This window comes from Sus scrofa, chromosome 3 (genome assembly GCF_054392235.1).
Source record: "Sus scrofa isolate SSC_HxYL_T2T_F1_AM1 chromosome 3, Sscrofa_HxYL_maternal_Yorkshire_Landrace_v2.0, whole genome shotgun sequence".
In the NCBI taxonomy this organism is placed as follows: domain Eukaryota; kingdom Metazoa; phylum Chordata; class Mammalia; order Artiodactyla; family Suidae; genus Sus; species Sus scrofa.
Genome location: NC_139385.1, coordinates 85,054,105 through 85,076,065, shown reverse-complemented (window position 1 = coordinate 85,076,065; position 21,961 = coordinate 85,054,105). Strand labels below are relative to the sequence as shown.

Below are 21,961 nucleotides of genomic sequence, written 5' to 3'. Positions count from 1 at the left end.
GAGCTAGAAGGATGGGGGTAGAGGTGTTTCCTTGTCAGAGAATAAAGGAAAGAGTGTGGGGATGGAACACAGAACATATGGGACCATTGGCAAACCTTGAAGTTTACTGAATAGGGACATGATAAGGTGGCATTTTATAAGATTAATCCTATGGTGAGGGTGTGATGGACAGACTGAGGGAGGGGAGAAGCTGGTGGCCAATCCACCAGTACAGGCATGAGCTGATAGGGTCAGTAGATACCTCAGTAACAGTGATGAGAACAGAGAGAATATACTGAAAATAGGAGAAATGTCAAAGAAAGTATTAATGCTGCTTAGCAAATGACTGACTCTTTTCTGTTTTGCTAGTCAGATCCAAAGAAAATCTTAAGTTTCATTCATCCAGGCTCGAATGGTGACATCATTTAAAACTGTGAGTTATGGTGACAGTGGACTCTTCCAATAGTTTGTAAAGTGAAACAGATCAGTGTTTAGGAAAGATGTCATGTTATAAACATTCATAAAGAGCTGTTTAAATGAAAAAAAAGATATGGTTTGGGTTGCTGCTGTGGCACGGGTTTGATCTCTGGCCTGGGAACTTCTGCATGCCATGAGTGCAGCCAAAAAATAAAAATAAAAATAAATTTAAAAAGAGGAACCTAGATGCCTATGGTCAAATAACCTTCGACAAAGGAGGCAAGAATATAAAATGGGGAAAAGATAATCTTTTCAGCAAGTGGTGCTGGGAAAACTGGCCAGTCACATGTAAATCAATGAAACTGGAACACACCCTCACACCATGCATGAAAATAAACTCAAAATGGCTTAAAGACTTAAATGTAAAACAAGACACCATCAAACTCTTAGAAGAGAACATAGGTAAAACATTCTCTGACATCAACCTTACAAATGTTTTCTCAGGTCACTCTCCCAAAGCATCAGAAATAAAAGCAAACATAAACCAATGGGACCTAATCAAACTGACAAGCTTTTACACAGCAAACGAAACCATAAAAAAACCAAAAAGACAACTTACAGAATGGGAGAAAAGAGTTTCAAATGATGCAACTGACAAGGGCTTAATTTCTAAAATATACAAACAACTTATACAACTCAACAGCAAAAAAGCCAACAACCCAATGGAAAAATGGGCAAAAGACCTGAACAGACATTTTTCCAAGGAAGATGTACAGATGGCCATCAAGCACATGAAAAAAATACTCAACATCACTGATTATTAGAGAAATGCAAATCAAAATTATTATGAGGTACCACCTCACACCAGTCAGAATGGCCATCATTAATAAGTCCCCAAATAACAAATGCTGGAAAGGGTGTGGAGAAAAGGGAACTCTCCTGCACTGTCGGTGGGAATGTAAATTGGTACAACCACTATGGAAAACTGAATGGAGGTACTTTAGAAAACTATATACAGAACTACCACATGACCCAGCAATCCCACTCTTGGGCTACATACCTGGACAAAACCTTCCTTGAAAAAGACATATATGCCCCTATGTTCATTGTAGCACTATTCACAATAGCCAAGATTTGGAAACAACCTAAATGTCCATCAACAGACGAATGGATTAAGAAAATATAGTATGTATACACAATAGAATACTACTCAGCCATAAAAAATAATGCTATTTGCAGCAACATGGATGGAACTAGAGACTCTCATACTAAGTGAAGTAAGTGAGAAAGAGAAAGACGAATACCATATGATATCACTTATATCTGGAATCTAATATACGGCACAAATGAACCTTTCCACAGAAAAGAAAATCATGGACATGGAGAACAGATTTGTGGTTGCCAAGGAGGGGGGGATGGACTGGGAATTTGGGGTTAATAGATGCAAACTATTGCCTTTGGAATGGCTAAGCAATGAGACCCTGCTGTAGAGCAATGGGAACTATATCTAGTCACTCATGATGGAGCATGACGATGTGAGAATGTATATGTGTATGTAACAAGTCATAATGGAAAAAAATAAAAATTGTTAAATTTAAAAAAAAGAATAAAAAGATGTTTTTCCTGGAGTTTCCTGTCATGGCTCAGTGGAAATGAATCTGAGTAGCATCCATGAGGATGCAGGTTTGATTCCTGGCCTCGCTCAGTGGGTTGAGGATCCAGCGTTGCTGTGAGCTGTGGTGTAGGTCACATACCTGGCCAGGATCTGGCATTGCTATGGCTGTGGTGTAGGCCAGCGGCTACATCTCCAATTCAGCTTCCCCCGCCTGGGAACCTCCATACACTGTGGGTGCGGCCCTTAAAAAAATGAAAGACACCCCCCCCAAAAAAAAAGCTGTTTTTCCTAATATGAATTTGCTGTACAAAAGTAAAAAAAAAAAAAGTTTTTTGGGGTTTTTTTTTGGGGGGGGGGTTTAAACAAAATTCCTACCATTCCAGCATCAAATTTGGCCATTTTCCCATACTTCCATCCAATCTCACTTACATAGCTGCAGTTCTAACACAGACATAATACTTCACCTCTGAAAACAATCCAACAACCATTAAATACCATACTCCATCCTTTAAACACTGCCCCACTTTTGCATTAATAAATGGAAGAGGTTGACTGACTGATAAAACCGGCATCGTGGAATGGGTGGTCACTTAAAAGCTACAACTATGTTAACTTGGGTAAGGCATCTATACTTTCTTAGCTTCCATTTTCTTATGTGTATAATGGGGATAATTATATTTACTATATAGGGTTTTAAGAGTGGAATGACATACAAGTAGGTCTTCAACAAATGTCAGATGCTCTGCCCCACATTTTGCTGCTTCTGTTTTCTCTAGTGCATCCCCACCTTAGGACTCAAAGTCCATTGCTCAGGATTTATAATCCATAATTGTTAAGATGTAGAAACTAAATGTCTTGACAAAGTAAAAAGATAATAAAACATCTCTGTTTCTTGGGCATTCCAGTACAGGGGCTGGAGCAAAGATTTCTTATTCTACCACCTGGCTAATGAACATGAGTACATATGCTTACTATGATGATACAAAAGAGTGGGGAATCTTAAACGTTTTAAATACAGCACTGGTTTCAATGCTTCTTATCAAAATCCAGTGATTAACCTAAACGAGAGGAAAAACCTAGTTTCACAGCTATTCGGTCTTAATTATGTATTCACTTCAGCCAACGCACTGCAATCATTTTAATTTGAGTTGCTTCCAGTTTTGCAAAGATGAATTTTGTATCACTCGCTATGAGTCAGCTGGACACCCTTTGGCACCAGAGCTTTCAGAAAGACTGCAAGAACAGAGCAGTACTGTAAAGCTCAAAGCACAGTTAGCTTTTCTGCTCCAGCAGCTGGCCCAGGTGTGAAACCAAGCTTAGATTTCTGGCAAAAAGACTCACCACTCTAAGGAGACACTGTTATCTGAGCTCTGAGTGACCAACTGTTTACCAACTGATTTCTTTATTTTCGCATCCAACCCATGACTCCTGGGATCTAATCTCTTTATCCTCCAATCCATTTCTAGAGATTAGAAATAAAGATGTGAAACCAGAAACTGGAAATACTTACTAATTAGGCAGTGCATGTCTTGGGAATACCGAGAGTTGTCAGGAATTGTGAAGTTTCCGTCACAAATTGCCACTTGACTCTCCCCAAATGGCAAAGTGAAGTAGCATAACTTATACAACAAACATCCAAGAGCCTGAAAAAATAATAATAAAAAAAAAAGCAGACTGCTACAAGTGGTTTATTTACCATCACTGCAAATGGGTTTACTGAGAAATACTGGTACCATCCATATTTCCTAGCAGATCTAAACAGCAGGTACTATTAACCTAGTAGAAACTCGAATTTAGAAGCCACTATCACTATTTATCTGCTAAGTGCTACCATCAATACTAAATTGTGCTCCAATAAAGAACAAGTATTCCAGCTGGTTTGGCTTTTCAGAACCAGCCACACATGTGAAAACCACCTAGATCATGGGCAGGTCACCTAAACAACTCTCACGGAGCTCTAAAGTACTTTTCTTTGACACGCTTCCAGAAGCAGTGGCTGATCGCCTGAGTCAAGAGTAACTCCGAGGGATAAGTAGGCAATGGTACACTACGGTGGCTGCTCTTGCTCGGGCACTGTCTGGAGGAAACGTGGGGGTTTAAGGCCAAGACTGCTGACCTCTGAGATGCGGATAGGTTAGTTGACACCTACCCAAATGTCTGCCTTCGTAGTGATGATTTTGCCACTGTACAGGTTGACCATTTCTGGTGCTCGATAGGACAGCGTTGTGTATCTACAATCAAGAGATTCATTTTATGTTAAATATGCCAATGCTATCATTAAATACCAGGGGTAGCAGAATGACTTTCAAAAATATGTATATTAGTAGAGTCTAGTTCCCTGGGAGCACTCTGGAGAAGACAGTATGGGGTATTAGCACAGACAAAATGAAGAGCTGTCCTTGGCACGCACCCGAAGCCCCCCAGCTGCAGTCCCAGGTGGGGATGCAGACACGAGGGCATTAAATAAACTCTAGCAGCAACCTTTCTTGGGTCCTCAAATATCAAAATCTTCTCCTATAAATTCTTGTTATATGATACTATCCTTGGTTGAATTTTTTAAAAAAATACTAATCCCCTTAGGCAGGGCTTGACACAGATTTAAGACGGGCTGGGACACTCTGGAGAAGAGAAAGTGGGCCTTGGCCAGGCCTGGAGGTAGATGGATCTTTGTTGCCCGAATAGGGTTGAAGCAAGTTTTCCTCTTATCTCTGACTTGAGAAGAGAGAAGCATAAGCTCATCTTCAAAGTGAGTCTTGGTGGTACCAAACCTGTGATTTGTGCTGCTTGAGTCTTCCTGCCCCAGGCTGGATTGCCAGGGGTGATGCAGGAAAGACAGGATCAGGATGTATGTGCACTCTAGACTGCTGATTTATTAGCAGTAAAAATACTGAGTGCTGTTGCCTGTGAAAAATCCAACACTCTGGACAACAAGGGAAAAAGGGTCGGGTTCTTACTGGAGTCACAAATCTAAAGAAGCTTTTTCCTCACGGAAGTCAGTGATTCATCATCTGCAGAGACTTTAACAGCCCTACTCACCATTAATTCCACTAGATTGCAGGTGAGCTCCTTATGAGCAGGGGGAAATAAATGGCAATTTAGGGCTCAGTAAAAAGCACAACTAACTGACTGGAAATGCCACAGCTGTGTGATCCCATTTAAAAGCAGCCCAGGACTTCCATGGCGTGTCCGCCTTCTTAAGGGCTATGTGATGTAAATCAAAAGACTTACGTACAATGACCATGGGACCACTGATAAAGTGCTCTAACATTCCCTCATTTCACTCCACAGATCAATGACTGTGAACCCTCCTCTCATCCTCCAGTTAAAATCCAGCAACCCAACTGCCCATATAATAATGCTCTGAGAGGAGGGGCAACTCAACTAGCACCCTTGTCTTCCCAGCCTGATCTTCCCAGTGGTAAACTCAAAGTAAAAGTGCTGATCTGATCACGGACAAAACTCCAAGAAAGGAGAAAAGGCTTACTTCTTAATCTCATCTTCTACTGCATTGACTCCTTCAGTTTGGGGATTCTGGAATTTGTTGGTAGCACTTCCAAAGTCACACAGGACGTAGTGGCCTCGGTCATGCAACAGAATATTTTCAACCTGAAAAACATTGCCCAACCACCCATTCCAAGATATCATTTAGTAATATGTTTGAAAATTTGGTTTGCATACACATAAATAAAATATTTTATTTCTGATCATCTCATTAATGTGCACAGGAACATTTTTCTCCTCCAAGTGTCTCAAGAGGGTTCATTCCAAGGGGAGCAAAAAGAGATGCACAGCTACAGTGTAAAATGAGAGTAGAGGAGGCAAAAGAGAGGACATTCCACCATGGGGAAGCAGAAGTCCCATTCTTCTAGATTTCTAGCCATATTTTCCACCTCTATAGAAATAGTCCTTGTACTTTTAAGCCTCTACATCTGTTCTCCTGCCCTTCTTTCAGTCTGAAATGCTCCCAATGATCACCAGCTCCTTACCCAACTCAGTCCCATTCATCTTTCAAACTCTAGTTCATCTGCCACCTCTTCTTTGAAGCCCTTCTCAGGGCCCCATTCAGACAAAAGCCATCATTCCCTACATTCCTTCAGAAGCTTGTCTCTCCTCACCCCACCCTACTCCCACCCCCTGGTGTCAACGATTTCATTTGGGCCTTATTAGCACATATATCACTTTCTTTACTACAATAGGTTAGGATTTTCTGAATTAACAAATATTGCATATTTTAGTGATTAAAGGCCTGTGGGCAAATGCCAGTTCTCCTGTTAAAGTATTGTCCTTGTATTTTTACAGATGAATTCTTTGGGCCGTGAGTTTGGAGCTCTGGGTAGAAGGGAGCTTCTGAAGACCAAAATCAAGAGAAATCCTTGGTAACAAAGGACTCTGCCAAAGATATAACAACTCCAATACAGTGGGCACTAATGTAATGCAAGATGTCCTAGTTTTTGCTAGAGGTGACTTGAGCTGACTTGCATGCTGGAGGACAGACCTGGCTGTGCGTGGGCAGTAAAATGGCAGCCAAAAAAATCTTGTTAGGTCAATAAATCTGTAGTCTCCATTGTCTTTTGTCTTCCAAAGACAAAAACAAAGAGTAGACTATCACCTCCTCAAGTTCAAGCACAAGTATTTGCAGTCTTTTCCAACGCCTAACATAGTGCTCGGTACAGAAAATGTTGGTTGAATGGAATACACTAAAAAACAAATGCGTGTGTGTGTGAGAGAGAGAGGAAGAGAGAGTGACTTAGAAACAAGATAGGAGTCACCAAATAACCAGGCCCCTCCTACTACTACTTGTTTAAAAAAAAAAAAAAATCTTTCAATTAGATATCTCTAGTTTCTACACTGTTTTTCAATTCTTTTAAAATTATATTATATATTATAAAAATGTTTATTTTATAGTCTGCATCTGCTAAATCCGACACCTAGAGTGTTTGTTGCAAACAAATTCTATAGTTCGCTGTTTCTTATTCCTACTGAGTCTCACTCATGGTATTGTTGCGAGGGGTTTTGTCATTGCTGTTCATTCATGTTCCTTGGAATTCATCTGTGGGAAGTCTTGGGGGCCTGAGTTTAAAGTCTACTGTTCTTCCCGCTTATGAACCAGGGGCACTAATAACCTACAATCATTTTAATTTACAATTTTGACCTTGAGCTTCTTAGTCACACAGGCAGTATAAGCTATGACCATCAACTTTCATGGATGTGCTCTTGTGATTAAGAATTCTTAGCAGAGACTTGTTCCCCAAAGACAAGGCTGAATCAGGCAAATATTTCCACCATCTATAGCTTTTTATAAAGCTCATCAGTTTACTCTGTTTACCCAAAGTGAAACAGTCAAACTAACCTAAACACATACGCACTTCAGGAATCTAAAATAATTCTAACAAGACCATACTCATATTTCCGATGCATTTAGAGGTTACAAAAAAAGCAGTTACCATTCACTGAGCTTTTAAAATTACCAATACTACTGTCTTAGCACTTCCCATGGATTATCTCATTCAATCCTCATAACAACAATATAATAATATCCCCGTTATACAGACAGAGAAAGTGAGGCTCACAGTGATTACACAAGAAATGAACCCAGGCAACACAACTTCAGAGAAGGACAGGCAATTGCCTTTCTGCCAGGACAGGAAGCAGGTTAGAAGCAGAGCAGCTACTCAAGGTCCCGCATCTGTGCTGGCACCCTGATAAGGATGATGACTACGCTCACCCGGTGTTCTGGACCCAAGCTTAAGGACAGGGCTACCTTACTTCCTGATGTTCAGAAATGTCCCTATTACTGAAACCTAGTCCATGAGGAACACGGTGTCTAATTCTAGTCAAGCTGATTTGCTCAATGTCTCCTAAGCATTTCTCACATTGACTAGTTTGTCGTTTTATTCAATGGCTCATTCTCTATTAGTCAAATCCTAGTCATTCTTCAAGGTCCTGCTCAAGTCATAACTCCTCAAAACTTTCCATGGCTGCCCCACAAAAATCTACAGAGCTTACCATTGTTAGGAGGGGTTGGCAAAGTGAGACCTCTTGGCCAAACCAAGCCATGCGCATTGGTTATTTATCCTTTAGACTATGGCGGGTTTTGAGCTCCAACAGTAGATGTGAACAGTTTAGACGGAGACTATAGCCGAAAAACCTGAAATATTTACTCTCTGGCCCACTGCAGAGAGGTTCACCAGCTTCTGGTCTACAATCATATCATGCCCCTGTGTCCCCACAATACCCAGTCCAGTATTTTACACAGACCAGGGACTACTAAATCCCTTACTCAGCATCTTTCAGCAACAATCTTCCTTGCTGACCTCACGCATCCCACAGGGCTCATGTGAAAACATGCTTCTCCTGTTGTATGTGTGCAGTCCCTTCCCAATTTAGATTCAATACATCTAATGCTAGAATGCACAATCTAGAAAACTGAAAAGCTCATTCATATCAAAACACAAACAAGGTAGTTCTAGGCAGCAAAACCCCTGTTGAGGAAGGGAGGAGAACTAAACAGCAATGGACAGACTAAAGATGATGCCCACTGGGCTGTATTTGTTCTTGTTTTTTTCCCCACCCTAAAAACTAGGTTTGCATTTCTGGTTAGTTCCTGACTGACAGTACTTGGGAATTATACTATACCCAACCCAGCCCCTGGCTTGCCTCCCCCCTCCCACAAAGATAACTACATTTATAGGAAAACCAGTTAAAAATTAAGGGTGTGTACAAAAGCAGATAAAAGAGCCAGAGATATCAATGTAGGAAAAGCTTGTGCAATATCAAGCAACTATCAATGCAGATAAGAACAATAATCCCTGCTCTGGCTACCGGGCAAGTCTGGCAGGAGGATCAGTTGAGATTAGGAAGGCAACAGCCAGTGTGGCAGCAGCTGCATGTTCCGAGCCTCTCAGTGTGTCCCCATGACAGGTAACACCTGTGAAGACCTCCATCCTCGCCACCACCATCGTGAACAAAACACTTAATACAGAGCATGATGTGTGGCAACCACATTGGACCTGGGGTTTACAAGACTTAAGGGACTATATGAGGTGTTCGGCCTTAGACACATCTTCAAACCTCTCTGGGCTTCTTATCTGTAAAGCAAAGCTGTTAATATTGCTATCGCTGTTAGGAAACAAGGAAGAGAACGTACATGAAAGCACACTGTAAATCTCCCAATACAAATGTAAAGCAGATGTTGTTACCATTCATTTATTAAAGAACTACACTGTAGCTCCCACTACTTCCTATTACCTGCCAAATACGTTTCTAGGTTCTGTGAATAAGACTGTGAATGAATCAAAGCTCATCATCTCTAGTGCTTAGAGTCCATCTGATGACAAAAAAAAAAAAAAAAAAGATATAATTGTGAAAAACGTTATGAAAAAAAAATAGCAGGCATTCCTTGGTGGCTCAGTGGGTTAAGGATATGGTGTTGTCACGGCTGTGGCTCTGGTTACTGCTGTTACATGGGTTTGATCCCTGGCCTGGGAATTTCCACATGTCATGGGTGTGGCCAAAAAGAGAAACACACATACAAACACACACACACACACCCCCACACAAACAACAAGTTAAATATACATAAGGTGAAGAAGGATGCTACTGTAAGCATCACACTCAGGGAAGGTTGCTGAAAGAAAGGAAAGAAGGGAGCAGTCATGGACCCAATGGGGAAGGAGCATTCCTAGCAGAGATCAACCTGTACCAAGGCCTGGAGATGGGAGCATGTGTGAGGTGTCTGAGGCACAGAGACAGGCCTTTGTGGCTGGGATAGCACTGTCTTGGGCACTGGTGCCACTGATCAGACATATTATGGGCTAGCACCTTTATGAATGAGGCTATGAGGTAATGCTGGAACTTGAAGTGCAGGACTTAGGTAAGTGAACTAATAACAGGAAGGCAGAGGGGCAGGAGTGATCCTAACAATGGTATCAACATCTAGTAGAACTTAGTATGTGTCCAACACTGCTCCACACACACTTTTATCTGCAGTATTTCATGAAATTCTGAAATATTTCATGAAAGAGCTGCACTTGTGGCATGTGGAAGTTCCTGGGCCAGGGAGAGAATCTGAGCCACAGCTGCAACCCATGCCACAGCTGCGGCAACATCCGATCCTTAACCTACTGTGCTGGACCAGGGATAGAACCCACACTGCCACAGGGACAACACCGGATTCTAAACCCACTGTGCCACAGCAGGAACTCCAGGAAATTCTTATAAAGCCTCACTGTCCTTACTTAACACCTGAGAGAACAGAGTCCAGTTACCTCTCATGCCTGAGGTCACAGGGCTGCTAGGGCAGGATTCGGGCTCAGGCTGCCACACGGCTGGGACTACACCCTCATCTGCTGCACTGACAAGCATTACACAGTTAAGGAACACAGACAGCTCAGACTGGAGAAAGAGAAGGGTGCAGGGGAGTGAAGACCAGAGGAGCAGAAGGAGCGAAGACTGAGGGAGGCCACAAGGGAGCCACTCGGCATTTTTAACAGTGAAGAGCAGATGACAAGAGGCTTTTTAGGAAGGTCGGCACAGTGACAGAGGAGGGAGAATGTGAGAAAGATATAATGAGGGTGGGTATCATCATTCAGGTAAGAGATGACCAGGGCCAAGAGCTTAGGGAGGTAGAGAACCAACTGGCTATTCATACACCATCTTGCGAAAGCTTCAGAGAATCTGCACAGTGACTGTGTTTTCAGCCAAGTCATTTAGTCAGCCTAGCACGTCACAGCTGCTTACAACATGCAGTCTTTCGGCTCATTGAGAGTTTTACGCTGCTGACCTTATTTCCCAACCTCTCAGCTTAAGAGGTTATTAAAGTTGTCACTCCCAAACTTGGCTTCCAGCTTAGCTAAAAGGTCTGGAAAATCACCTCCTCCCGACCTCTTCATCTTGACATTATTCCAAATAGATATGTCATGCAGGCATTTCAGCCACAGAGTTTAGTACCACTGAACACTGTGGAGGATTGGATGAATGCAGGTTTTCAAACCTGTGATTCCAAAAACAGGACAAGAATCTCCCTCTTACTCTACTTCATGAGATCGAAATCTCTTTTCTGACAAAAGAGGAGACATTCAGGACTTGAATGTCTTAATCCTTCCCCCCTTTCTGAAGTGCCTGGACAAACGGCATGGCAAAATGCAGCAATACCAAACCAACAAAAACCAAAATGAGTGTAAAAAACTTTGGCCTTTAATCTGCTTTGATCACTGAATTCACTGTGCAGGTCACAGCCCTTCTGGGCAGAGGTTTCCTGAGTAAAAGGAGATGTGCAATGACAACCCCCCCGTCACTCCTCAGAGGGATGACAATAAAAGTGGGGGAAATAATGAAAATGGCAATATATTTGAGGAGAGACTTTTTTATTTTATGGCTGTGCCCATGGCAAGTGAAAATTCCTGGGCTAGGGATTGAACCCACAGCATGGCAGTGACCCGAGTCACGGCAGTGACAATAATAGATCCTCGACTGCTGGGCCACCAGGGAACTCTGAGGAGGGACTTTTAATAAAGACCAGAACTTCTGTCATGGTTATTTTTAGAACATAAGCTGCTTAAGGTCAGGGACTGCTTTCAGCTTATTTCCTCTCTGGAATTTGAAAGACAGACCACACACACAGAGTAGGCAGGGCAGAAAGGGCCTGTCTCAGTTTCTCATGGGAACAAGCAGACCCCCACACGGCAGGGGTGGGGGTGGGGCGGCACAGGCTCAACAAGGAGTCCACAGCTGGCCTGGCCTGGGCTCCTTCCTGCGTCCCACTGTGGCCTCCTCACCAAGTGGAAACCCCACTCACAGAGAGGCAACTGAGACCAGCCACGAGCACTTTCTCTGGCCGAGAGGAGAATAAAGAACTCTTGGGTCTGGCTACTGCCAGGACTAGAGTGGCTGGTTCTAGCAGTGACACAGAGCTCGGGGTGGCTGAGGCCCTGTGAGGTAACGACAGCCAGGGCAAACAGGAGGTACGGGGGGGCTTTTCGCTCCGGACTAGGAAGCTGGCAGTACAGCCAGCAGATGGGACTGCCCACCGAGCACCCAGTAGTAGAAATCAACAAAAACTAACATGCTAACAAAAGCACCCAGATGGCACTGAGTGTAAGACTTGGGGAGTTTGGGAAAGCTTCATCAATACAACCAGAAAGAGTTCCCATTTGGCTCATCAGTAACGAACCTGACTAGTAACCACAAGGATGCGGGTTCGATCCCCGCCTCGCTCAGTTAGGTTAAGGTTCCGGTGTTGCCGTGAGCTGTGGTGTAGGTTGCAGACGTGGCTCAGATCCTGTGTGGCTGTGGCTGGCAGTAAGAGCTCCAATTTGACCCCTAGCCTGGGAAATTCCATATGCTGCACATGCGGCCCTAAAAACAAACAAACAAAAAAACAGCAATAGGCCTCTAGAACAATTGCAACTAAGGCCTCCTCGTAGGGACCCCTATTTAGGTTCTCTATTTCTAAGGTGGAGAAGAAAGGGAAACAAAGTCTCCTGAACCACACTGGTAATCCAGCAGCAGAGCCAATGCTCTTCAGTACTGGCTGGACACAATAACTGAGTTCCCAGACCGGGGTAACAGGGGCAAGGGGCAGGGGCTGAGGGCAGACTGGGAAAGATGGTGCCCAGGCCTCACCCTCAGATTCCAGATGGCTCCGAGCTCTTCTGCTGAGACATTTCACAGGCTGTTGAGAGCAGTGAGGGAAGAAACTGCACTCCAGCTGCTGGAGTGCAGCCACCAACCTACTCCGTGTCCCCAGGCAACACCGTGTCCACCGAGCTGCATGCCTCAAGTTCCCATCACGTGTGATACTTCGCCGCCACCTCACAGCAGCTCTGTGAGCACCACAAGGCACTAATGTACTGGGAAGATGTTAACTGGACAGGTACTATTTACGGTATGAAAATGATTATCATTTAGGCCTCATTTAATCCAACAAATGTTTAAAAGTTACAATAAACGAAGATTTTGTTTGAGAACATAAGAGTGGAACTCTTTTTTTTTTTTTTTTTTTGGTCTTTTTGTCTTTTAGGGCCGCTCCCGTGGCATGTGGAGGTTCCCAGGTTAGGGGTCGAATCAGAGCTGTAGCTTCCAGCCTACACCACAGCCACAGCAACGCAGGATCTGAGCCACATCTTCGACCTACACCACAGCTCATGGCAATGCCAGATCCTTAACCCACTGAGCAAGGCCAGGGATCGAACCCACATCCTCATGGATGCTAGTCGGGTTTGTTAACCGCTGAGCCATGACGGGAACTCCCAAGTAGCACTCTTTAAAAGGATGCTCCATGGCAGCCTCTTCATTGCCCTCACCTCCCTGTGTGCCCACTCAGGACTGACTGCGGCCAAGGGCATGCTTGCACACGGATGAGCCTCGCCCCATTCCTAACAAGGCTGGCATGGCTGTCTCCACTGCCCAGACGAGGAAGCTGAGGCTCTGAGGCTAAGGGATGAGAGGAACAACCAAGGAGCCTAAGGAGGAGCCAGGAGAACACGCTGCATGGAGGTCACAGGAGGAGACTAAGGAGGCAAAGGCTGCAGGAAGGAGAACAAGACAGGGACTGAAAGGTGCCCTTTGCATCCAGGAATAGGAAGGATGCAGCATGCTCATCTCTCACGGAGCTTACAGTTCAGTCGGCACAAGTTACTCTGCTATAGAATCAGAGTTCCAAGATGAAATCCAATGCCATGTGACCTGGGGGAAAACTGGGGCTCCAGAAAGGCCTGAGCTCAGAAGGGTCACAGAAGCAATGCAGGTACTGCCCAGCCCATACTTCTCCCCTCTTTCTTTCTTTTTTGGCCACACCTAGAGCATAGGGAAGCTGAATACAAACCACAGCTGTGACTTATGTATGCTACAGCTGTGGCAATGCCGGATCCTTAACCAATGCTCCAGGCTGGGGATCAAACTGATGCTGGTACAGAGATAAGGTCAGATCCTTAACTCACTGCACCACAGTTGGAACTCCAATTCTCCCCTATTTCTTTGCCCCTCACAAACTCTTCTCCAAGGCAGGTGGCAAGGAGAAAGTTCAGGTTCTAAAATATTGGTACCATTGCCTATTTTGAAATACATGTTAATAGGCCCAAGAATTTCACTCATCTTTAAAATATCTAAAAATGAATTGTCACCGCCTGAAACTAACAGTGTAAATCAACTACATTTTAATAATAATAATAATAATAAAGCGTCATTACGTTCTCAGAGCAGTGGCCTGAGGTCCCTCTGCCTGGTCAGCAACTGGCCGGCTACAAGCCCTCATCTACCTCCTCATTTTTAAATGCGTTCTTGTTTCCACTCCTCGGGCCCTGCTCTCTGCCCGAAAAGCCCTTTAGAAGTGTTAGCATAAAGAAATGGAAACTCTCGCATGTTGCAGGTGGGAAGTAAAATAAAGCAGTCACTTTGGAAAACAGTTTGGCCGTTTGTCAAAAAGTTAAGAATCACCATAGACCCAGCAATTCCACTCCTAGGTGTGTACCCAAGAAAACTGAAAACATAGGCCCGTGTCAAAATAGTACATGAATGTTCACGGTAGCCTTATTCATAATAGCCAAAGGAGACAACTCAAAAGTCCCCAAACTGATAAATAGATAAACAAAACGTGATATAGTCAAACAATGGAATATGATCATCAGAAGGAATGAAGTACTGATACACACTACAGCAAAATGAATCTTGAAAACACGACACTTGTGGAAGGAGTCACATAAGATATGAGCCCATTTATACGAAATGTCCAGAGTAAGCAACAGAAAGTAGGTAGTGGTTGCCAGGGGCTGGGGCACGGGGAGAATGAGCAGTGACTCCTAATGAGTACAGGGTTCTGGAGATGATGAAATGTTCTAGAATTAGAGAATGGTGATGGTTGCACAACCCCGTGAGTATATTAAAACCCACTGAATTATACATTTCTCTTATTTATGTATTTGTTTACATTTATTTATTTACTTATTTATTTATCTTTTTATGGCCACACCTGCGGCATATGGAAGTTCCCAGGCTAGGGGCCGAATCCAAGACACATCTGTGACCTATGCGGCAGCTTGCAGCAACACCAGATCCTTAACTCACTGAGCAAGGCCAGGGACTGAACCCGTATCCTCATGGACACTATGTCAGGCTCTTAACCTGCTGGGCTGCAACAGGACCTTCTTGAATTGTATATTTTAAAATAATGAATTTTAGGTATATGAATTATGCCTTAATTAGAAAAAAAAAACCACACACAACTAAAAAACATTCTCAAAACAGAAATGTTAGCATGTTGCTGTGATTCTCAAACTTTAGAATATACAAAAACCACTTAGGGTGCCTAAGAAAAAAATTCCTGGCCTTCCCTGACACCATCACAAAAATTACGGTCCCAAAGATTCCGTGTGGAACCCAGTAGCCTATATTTAACAAGCACACTAGGAGACACCGATGCAAATTATTACCCATGAAGCATGTTTCTCGAAACGCAGGTATAACAAAAAGAAACCATGATTTAGAATCAGAAGAGCTAGATTCCAATTCTGGTTCTGCTCCTTCTTCGTTCTATGACCTTAGTCAGGTCACGTAACCTCTCTGCCCCTGAGTACAGGACACAAAAAGTATCTAGTAGGGTACGTGGTACAGCTGGTATTCTGTGGATGCTAGTGAGTTCTAACCAGGTGCCAATTCCATTCCACAAACATTGTCAAGCGACTATGGTATGAAAGGCCCGGTGCAAGGGGATGGTAATTAGGAAGGCAAATTTTTTAAATCACCAATTAATAGATTTTACAAAATATGAATTGGACCTGAAAGACCAAGCATCACTGTTTATAGACAGATTTAAATTAGCATATTCCTTCTCCTGACCCTGGAAAAGTGAATGTGGGAGCTTATCAGGAAAAACAAAACCAACATGTTCAGGGATTCGATGATTATGAAGAATTTCTAAAGGCTACTGTAATAAAATTAATACCTGTCTTGTAATGGGCTTTCTTTTTCCCTCTGTACTTTCTCTCCCCAAGCAGAATGAAAGCTTAGAATTTGGTCCCATGCCTTAAACTTCTCTCACATCCCCAAAACACCCAGTCTGTTCCCGGGGCAGATGAAGCTACTCTGTAAGAACACACTTAATGAGGAGTTGTGATCTGTTACCTTCAGATCGCGGTGGATAATCGGAGTTTTGCACTGATGCAGGCGGGCAACAGCTTCACAGGTGTCACAAAATATCTGGAGCACTTCACTCTCTGTAAAACCTGTTTGCAGGCGCTGGTTCATTAGGTTGACCACCTGGCCTCCTAAGAGTGGTGCAGAGCAAAAGAAAAGTCATAAACAAACAGCCCTGTCACTCATCCTCGAGGATGAACAGCCATCCACAAAGGAGCAGCCTGGACTTGGCTGATCACCGGCTGAGCCAGGACTAAAACCTGGTATGGTGATTCCCAGCCTGGGATTTGTTTTCTACTGCATCAAAACAGTTTCTTCATTTTATAAAGCAGCCCAGATGTGGGCTGCCCTCATTCTGTCTTCAAGATTAACGGAAGAACTGACAATATCGTCCTGCTCTAGCTGCCTGATTGTAATGTCCCTGTTGTGCATCAGCCAAGGCCACGGGTTCAAGCTGCCGTATCTTTTGCTAAGAATCAGATTGCACAACAGACCCCAGGAAGAGGAGGAAGACAGTTTTACAGCCTGCATCTTAGGAACAGCTTGGTCTCTCTGGCTTTTAGTACTTGCTGCCTGATCTGCAGAAATGTTACACCAAGACTTAATCTCCAGGACTGAAAGACTGATGACCGAGTTGAGAAACTCATCCAGATAGATCCCTGGATGCGCCTATGGCCGCACCGCTAAACATTTTACTGTCTGAAAGGGAATGAGCGGGAGGAGACAAATGTTCAAGTTCAACTGCGGCAGTATTTTACAAAACCAGGTTTCAGCTGTTAAGGCTGAAATGATTGGTTAACGTCGTATTTTTAGGATTAACAACATATTTAATTTATGGAAAATTTATTTACTCTAAAGGCAAGTGGAACTAAGGGTGATTACAAAGCCGGGCACCAAACAGTGAAACAGTGACCCAAGCATGTTAGTGGCAGCTGCTAAGGCCAAAAGAGCCAAACCTCCAAACAGTGTGTGAATTTCAAGCTGTACGAAATGCAGTCCAACTCTGAATAAACTCGTGCTACAGCCTGGATTTCCCAAGATAAATATTGCTGGAAACTCCAAGCTTTCAGCTGCATGACTCTACTGTTAAGAGCATCATGTGAACATAGCCATGCTGGCAGCTATGGCTCTTGAGCAAGGAGAAGAGGGTTATTTCCATTAGAGGAAAAGGCTTCTTTTACCCCCTAACACAAGGACGGTGGTGTGGGTGGAGAAGACAACACGTGAGTGAGAGAAGCTGAATTGTTTCTTTAGTCCATCTGGAGTTGGGTCTTTATTATGCGCCTGCATCATTTGTTTGAAAGCGTCACAAAGAACCCATTCATTCTCATTCTCCCGCATTCTCATTCATATACAAGCAGCAACCTTCCTCAACCCAACAAAAATAGTTTTGTATTATCCACCATTTTGAATTGTTTGTGCCTCTGATCCTGCCATTATAGGAATAAGAAGGGACAGAGGGCTCGGTATCTTTTAGTCTCTTCATTTTTCAACCTTTAAAACCAGAATAACATACATTAGGGTACAGTTCGCATTAACTGAAATGACCCCACGCTCTTCACAATCAAAGTGCTAGAGAAGTGAGAGCTTCAGGTACGGCTCAGATACTTACCCCTGCAGAAGTCCATCAGAATGAGCACTTCCCACACGTCACCGCTACTCACGTTGTTGATACTGGAATCAATGTAACCCACGATGTTCTTGTGCCCAGACAGGTCCCTCTGTGAAGAAAAGGTGAGGAATAAATTCTCAGTTACAGACACCAAGAGAGACAGAATGAGCCTAGCTTTTCCATTAGCACAGACAGCTTAAATACACAAAGACAACACTAACAGTGATGAGAGGTAAGACCAAGGAGCAGAATCAAGGGCAGGTTTCCACTGGTCTCTGAGGTTCTCGGCCAGGTCTTCAATAGCAATTCTACAACCTTACCAAACCGTAACAGTTCCTGAAACTCAGTTCCAGAACCAAATGCACACAGGAGGGCCATTTGCTCACGACACCAGAAGCAAAGACTCTTATCTCCAGAAACACTGCAGAGGGGCTCAGAGGAGAGAGCCACTACAAACTCTTTTAAATTCTATTAAATTTTAGATTTAATATTAAAAAATTTTTAATTCAGAAAGTGCAACTGATACTTTTTCCTGTTTGTAGGATCACAAGTGAGTTCAACTTGACTTTTAAACTCTTCATACTGTCTTTCTCCCTTTCGGAAATATATGAAGAGAATAACAGCTTTATAAAGTTGTGAAGGGACTAACCATGGCATCCAGACCAAAGCATTTTGCTCACAATTAAGCCTTTCAAGGCAACCAACAGGGATAGAAGATGGGTCATGTTTCCAGCTCTCTGGGTGGAACTGCATATCTCAGGGCTGCTTGTGGGATTAATTTTTCAACAGATACATACCGAGCACCTCCTATGTGTCAGGATCCATTTAGACACTGGAAGTTGCCTCATCCCTGGTATGATTATTTCAACATCCATGGAGGTAAATCTTTGTAGTGAGAATGTTCAAAATCCAAGGTCGTTAGTGAACAAAAATGGAACGAGCTGGGTAAAAGGATTTACCCACAAAGTAAGATTTTATTTTTTAACTAGTTTTAATAAATTGTTTGACTTTTCTTTAATAAAGAATGGGAGTGAAGAGGTGGGAAATATGTGGTTCCTTAAGAGTCACCAGAAGAATCTGGCAATTCGAACCATGAGAACAGTCACCACCAATCATACTAACTGGGCATTCAGCTATTCAAAGTGATAAAGTCTCTTTTAATCTGAAATTATATGCCCAAACAAGAGGAAGTCTCACAGTATTAACCACCACATCTGAACCCTGAGCATCAAAGTTAAAATTCATTAGAACTTTTCTCCGAGTGAAGGATTAAGAGAAACGGCTGCCTAAGAAAGGTAGACAGAGGTAGAAATGTTACCACTTGTGCTGGAGATCTATGAAAGAACAGTTTCAAGGAAGGAATAAAATCAGATAAGAATGGAACTGGACTTGTAAAGAATGGGAGTTGAGTACAGAAAGTCAGTGGCTACGGATGACTCAGCACATTTTGTGCTTAAGACAGGAGCAGCCATGAGGGAAAGAATTTTAGGATGGGAGAGGACTGAGCATAGGAGAGTGGGAGGAGCCAGGAGGAAAAAACTTTAAGATACAAGAGAGGATGAGAATAATTGATGGAACAAAGTCCTGCTGGTTGAAAGGGTAGGGATTAAGAACACTGTTAGAGGGACAGGGCTTTGAAAGAGATTTCTTTCTGGCAAGCAGGAAGGAGATAAGCATGGATGTGCATATTGGTTTAAGGCTGGGGGGAAAAGAGAATTTGAGGGAGTTCAGATCTATTCTGTTTTTGATAGACAGCAAGATCTTCAAAGCGATAGGGGATGAGAAAGAAGCTTGATGAGGGAAATGAAAGGCTTAGAGCAACTGCTTTGGATAACGGACAAGGGAGATGATGAGCCAGAAAAGCAGCCTCTAGAGTTCAAGTTTCTTTAAACAGAAACTGATTTCTGGGCTCGTGTTTTAGAGGACTATCCCTCTCTCTGCTTTTCAGTTTTGTTATCAACTCTTCTAGAACTTGTTTTCTTTTTCACAGTCCTAGAAGTAGGAAGAACTGGAGAGAAGTTTTTTGAAACCAAAAGGGAGCAGAGGATCACACCCTCCCAATGGCCACAAAGAGGAAAGAAAGACAAATGTTTCTACATTTAACTGTTTAAACAGGCAGTTTTGTTCTGAGTCTGCCTCACCCTGAGAGGAATAATTAATAATCTGGATGGAGGAGTTCCCTGGTGGCTCAGGAGGATACGGATCCAGCATTGTCACTGCCGTGGTGTGGGTTCAATCCCTGGCCAGGGAACTTCTGCATGCCACAGGCAGGGCCAAAAGAAAAGCAAGAATCCAGATGATAAATAAGAAGCATCTGACAGAGCCAAGAGGAGGGCAAGAGCTACTAGAGGACCCAAACTGGACAATTAACATTTCAGATGGCATCCTGAACAGTTTGCCAAGATGTTTGCTGATCAGTCCAGGCCCAAATTCTCTGCAGAGACCCTGAAATACATCCAATCAGAAAAGACCGCCTCTTTGGAGGGAGGTGATGGCATTTTACTTCTAACAACTTGATGATGCAGCAACATTTCAGATTTTAGAGTAAAATGTCACCAGTTTATAACTGATAGACAAGATCTGTTTGAATGGCTGTGAAATGCAGAAAAGGTCAAGAGCAGATCTTTCTGCAAGTTGAGGTTGACTCACATACTGGCAGCACTTCTCAGCCTCAACAGACCAGAGGATGTCTGAGCTTTTCCTGGCTTTAGTTAAAAGACCAGCCCCAGGCTTACAGAACAGCATGGATGGAGAGGTCTGCCCATATGGGAGGCACCTCTGTTAATACCTGCCTACTCAGGAAAAGGCAGGATGTCAGGAAGATGCTTTGATGAACCTGGCTACAACTATTATTTGGAATAGTGAGACAGAAGTCTACATGGTGAGTATATGCCAAAATCTGATGTTCAGGGGAGTGGAGAATGTTCAATTAAACTAGAGATAGATCAGATCAGTTTATACTACATTAAATCACAGGTAAGTCTAAAGAGACTGTATTGTCATTTTAAACTTAAAACAAAACCAAAAACCCTTTACAGTTGCACCCGCAGCACATGGAAGTTCCTGGGCCAGGGACTGAATCTGAGCCGCAGCTGTGACCTATGCAACAGCTGCAACAACACCAGATCCTTTAATCCACTGCACCAGGCTGGGGATCAAACCCCCACCTCGGCAGTGACCTGAGCCACAGCCACAGAGGGAACTCCTAAAATTTATTTTTAAATTAACATTAAACAATGCTGTTAAACATATTATTAGAAACCTGCTTTAATGAATAGGTATTTAAAGTTAGCTTTTTAACTTTCACACAAATGCTTGAAGTGATGAAAACCTTTTTCACAAACACCTGCAAAAGCTGCCATTTGGAAATGAGGTCTTCTACGCAGATCCTACAGATTATCACACATTTCAAGTTTATCCACAGTCCTAAATAATGGTGCTCACGGGGCAGAACAGTATTCTAGCCAAGCTTCAAAATTCCTGCAGCAGGAAAACAGAGGACTCAATTCCTAAGTACATCTATAAAAACCTTTACCTTTGTGTTCAAGAAAACAAAGAAAATGGCCTTCTAAACAGCATAGCAACAATGTAATGGGTCATTCACTTCAAAATAAAAGTAAAATGAGTATGATATGTAACAAATTTCCCTGTGTATCATTTGCTCAGGCCCCCCTTATGGGCAATGTCAGTAGGACAAATTCCTGCAAATTTCTGACTCTGACAGTGCTTGCATGTGCAAGACCCTGTCAGAGGGTTTCTGATTTTGTGAGTCAGCACTACTGCTGCCAACTTCTAGAGTCACACCATGGTTCCAAAGACACTTTGAACCAAAGGTTGGCTTCTTATTAACTTAAGGATGAAGGAAAGCAGTTCTAAGGTCTAAAATTAGTTTCTTTCTCCCCCAAAGGTGCTTTGTAAAAGTCTTCTTCCCCCATCTCTTTTACTCTATAACTCTAAATTTCCTTTATAACTTTATAACTATATTTAAATTTACATATATATTTATACACACATATATATTTAGAACTATATAACTGTATTATAAAGTTATATATAACTCTATGACTCTTTATAATTCACAAGCCAAGAAAAACTATCAAGTCCAGTGCAGCAGTGAAAAGAAACACTTTGAGATCTGGACTGGCCCAGGAGTTCTACCAAAGGCCAAGGTTCTGGGGCCCCGGGGGGGTTTCTGCTCTTTAGTCAAA

At 43.0% G+C, this 21,961-nt stretch overlaps 1 protein-coding gene across 26 annotated transcripts in view; it reads right to left on the bottom strand.

The window, feature by feature from the left end:
- Nucleotides 1-21,961, bottom strand: part of AAK1 (AP2 associated kinase 1) — a 177,584-nt gene that overhangs the window by 67,064 nt on the left and 88,559 nt on the right. For all 26 annotated transcript variants that reach the window (XM_085019007.1, XM_085019011.1, XM_085019017.1 and 23 more), the window contains exons 4-8: nucleotides 17,754-17,862; nucleotides 16,130-16,272; nucleotides 5,496-5,617; nucleotides 4,161-4,242; nucleotides 3,522-3,654 (exon numbers count right to left, since the gene is read on the bottom strand). In XM_085019007.1, the coding sequence (XP_084875133.1) occupies nucleotides 3,522-3,654; nucleotides 4,161-4,242; nucleotides 5,496-5,617; nucleotides 16,130-16,272; nucleotides 17,754-17,862 (589 nt within the window). The remainder of the gene's footprint in view (nucleotides 1-3,521; nucleotides 3,655-4,160; nucleotides 4,243-5,495; nucleotides 5,618-16,129; nucleotides 16,273-17,753; nucleotides 17,863-21,961) is intronic.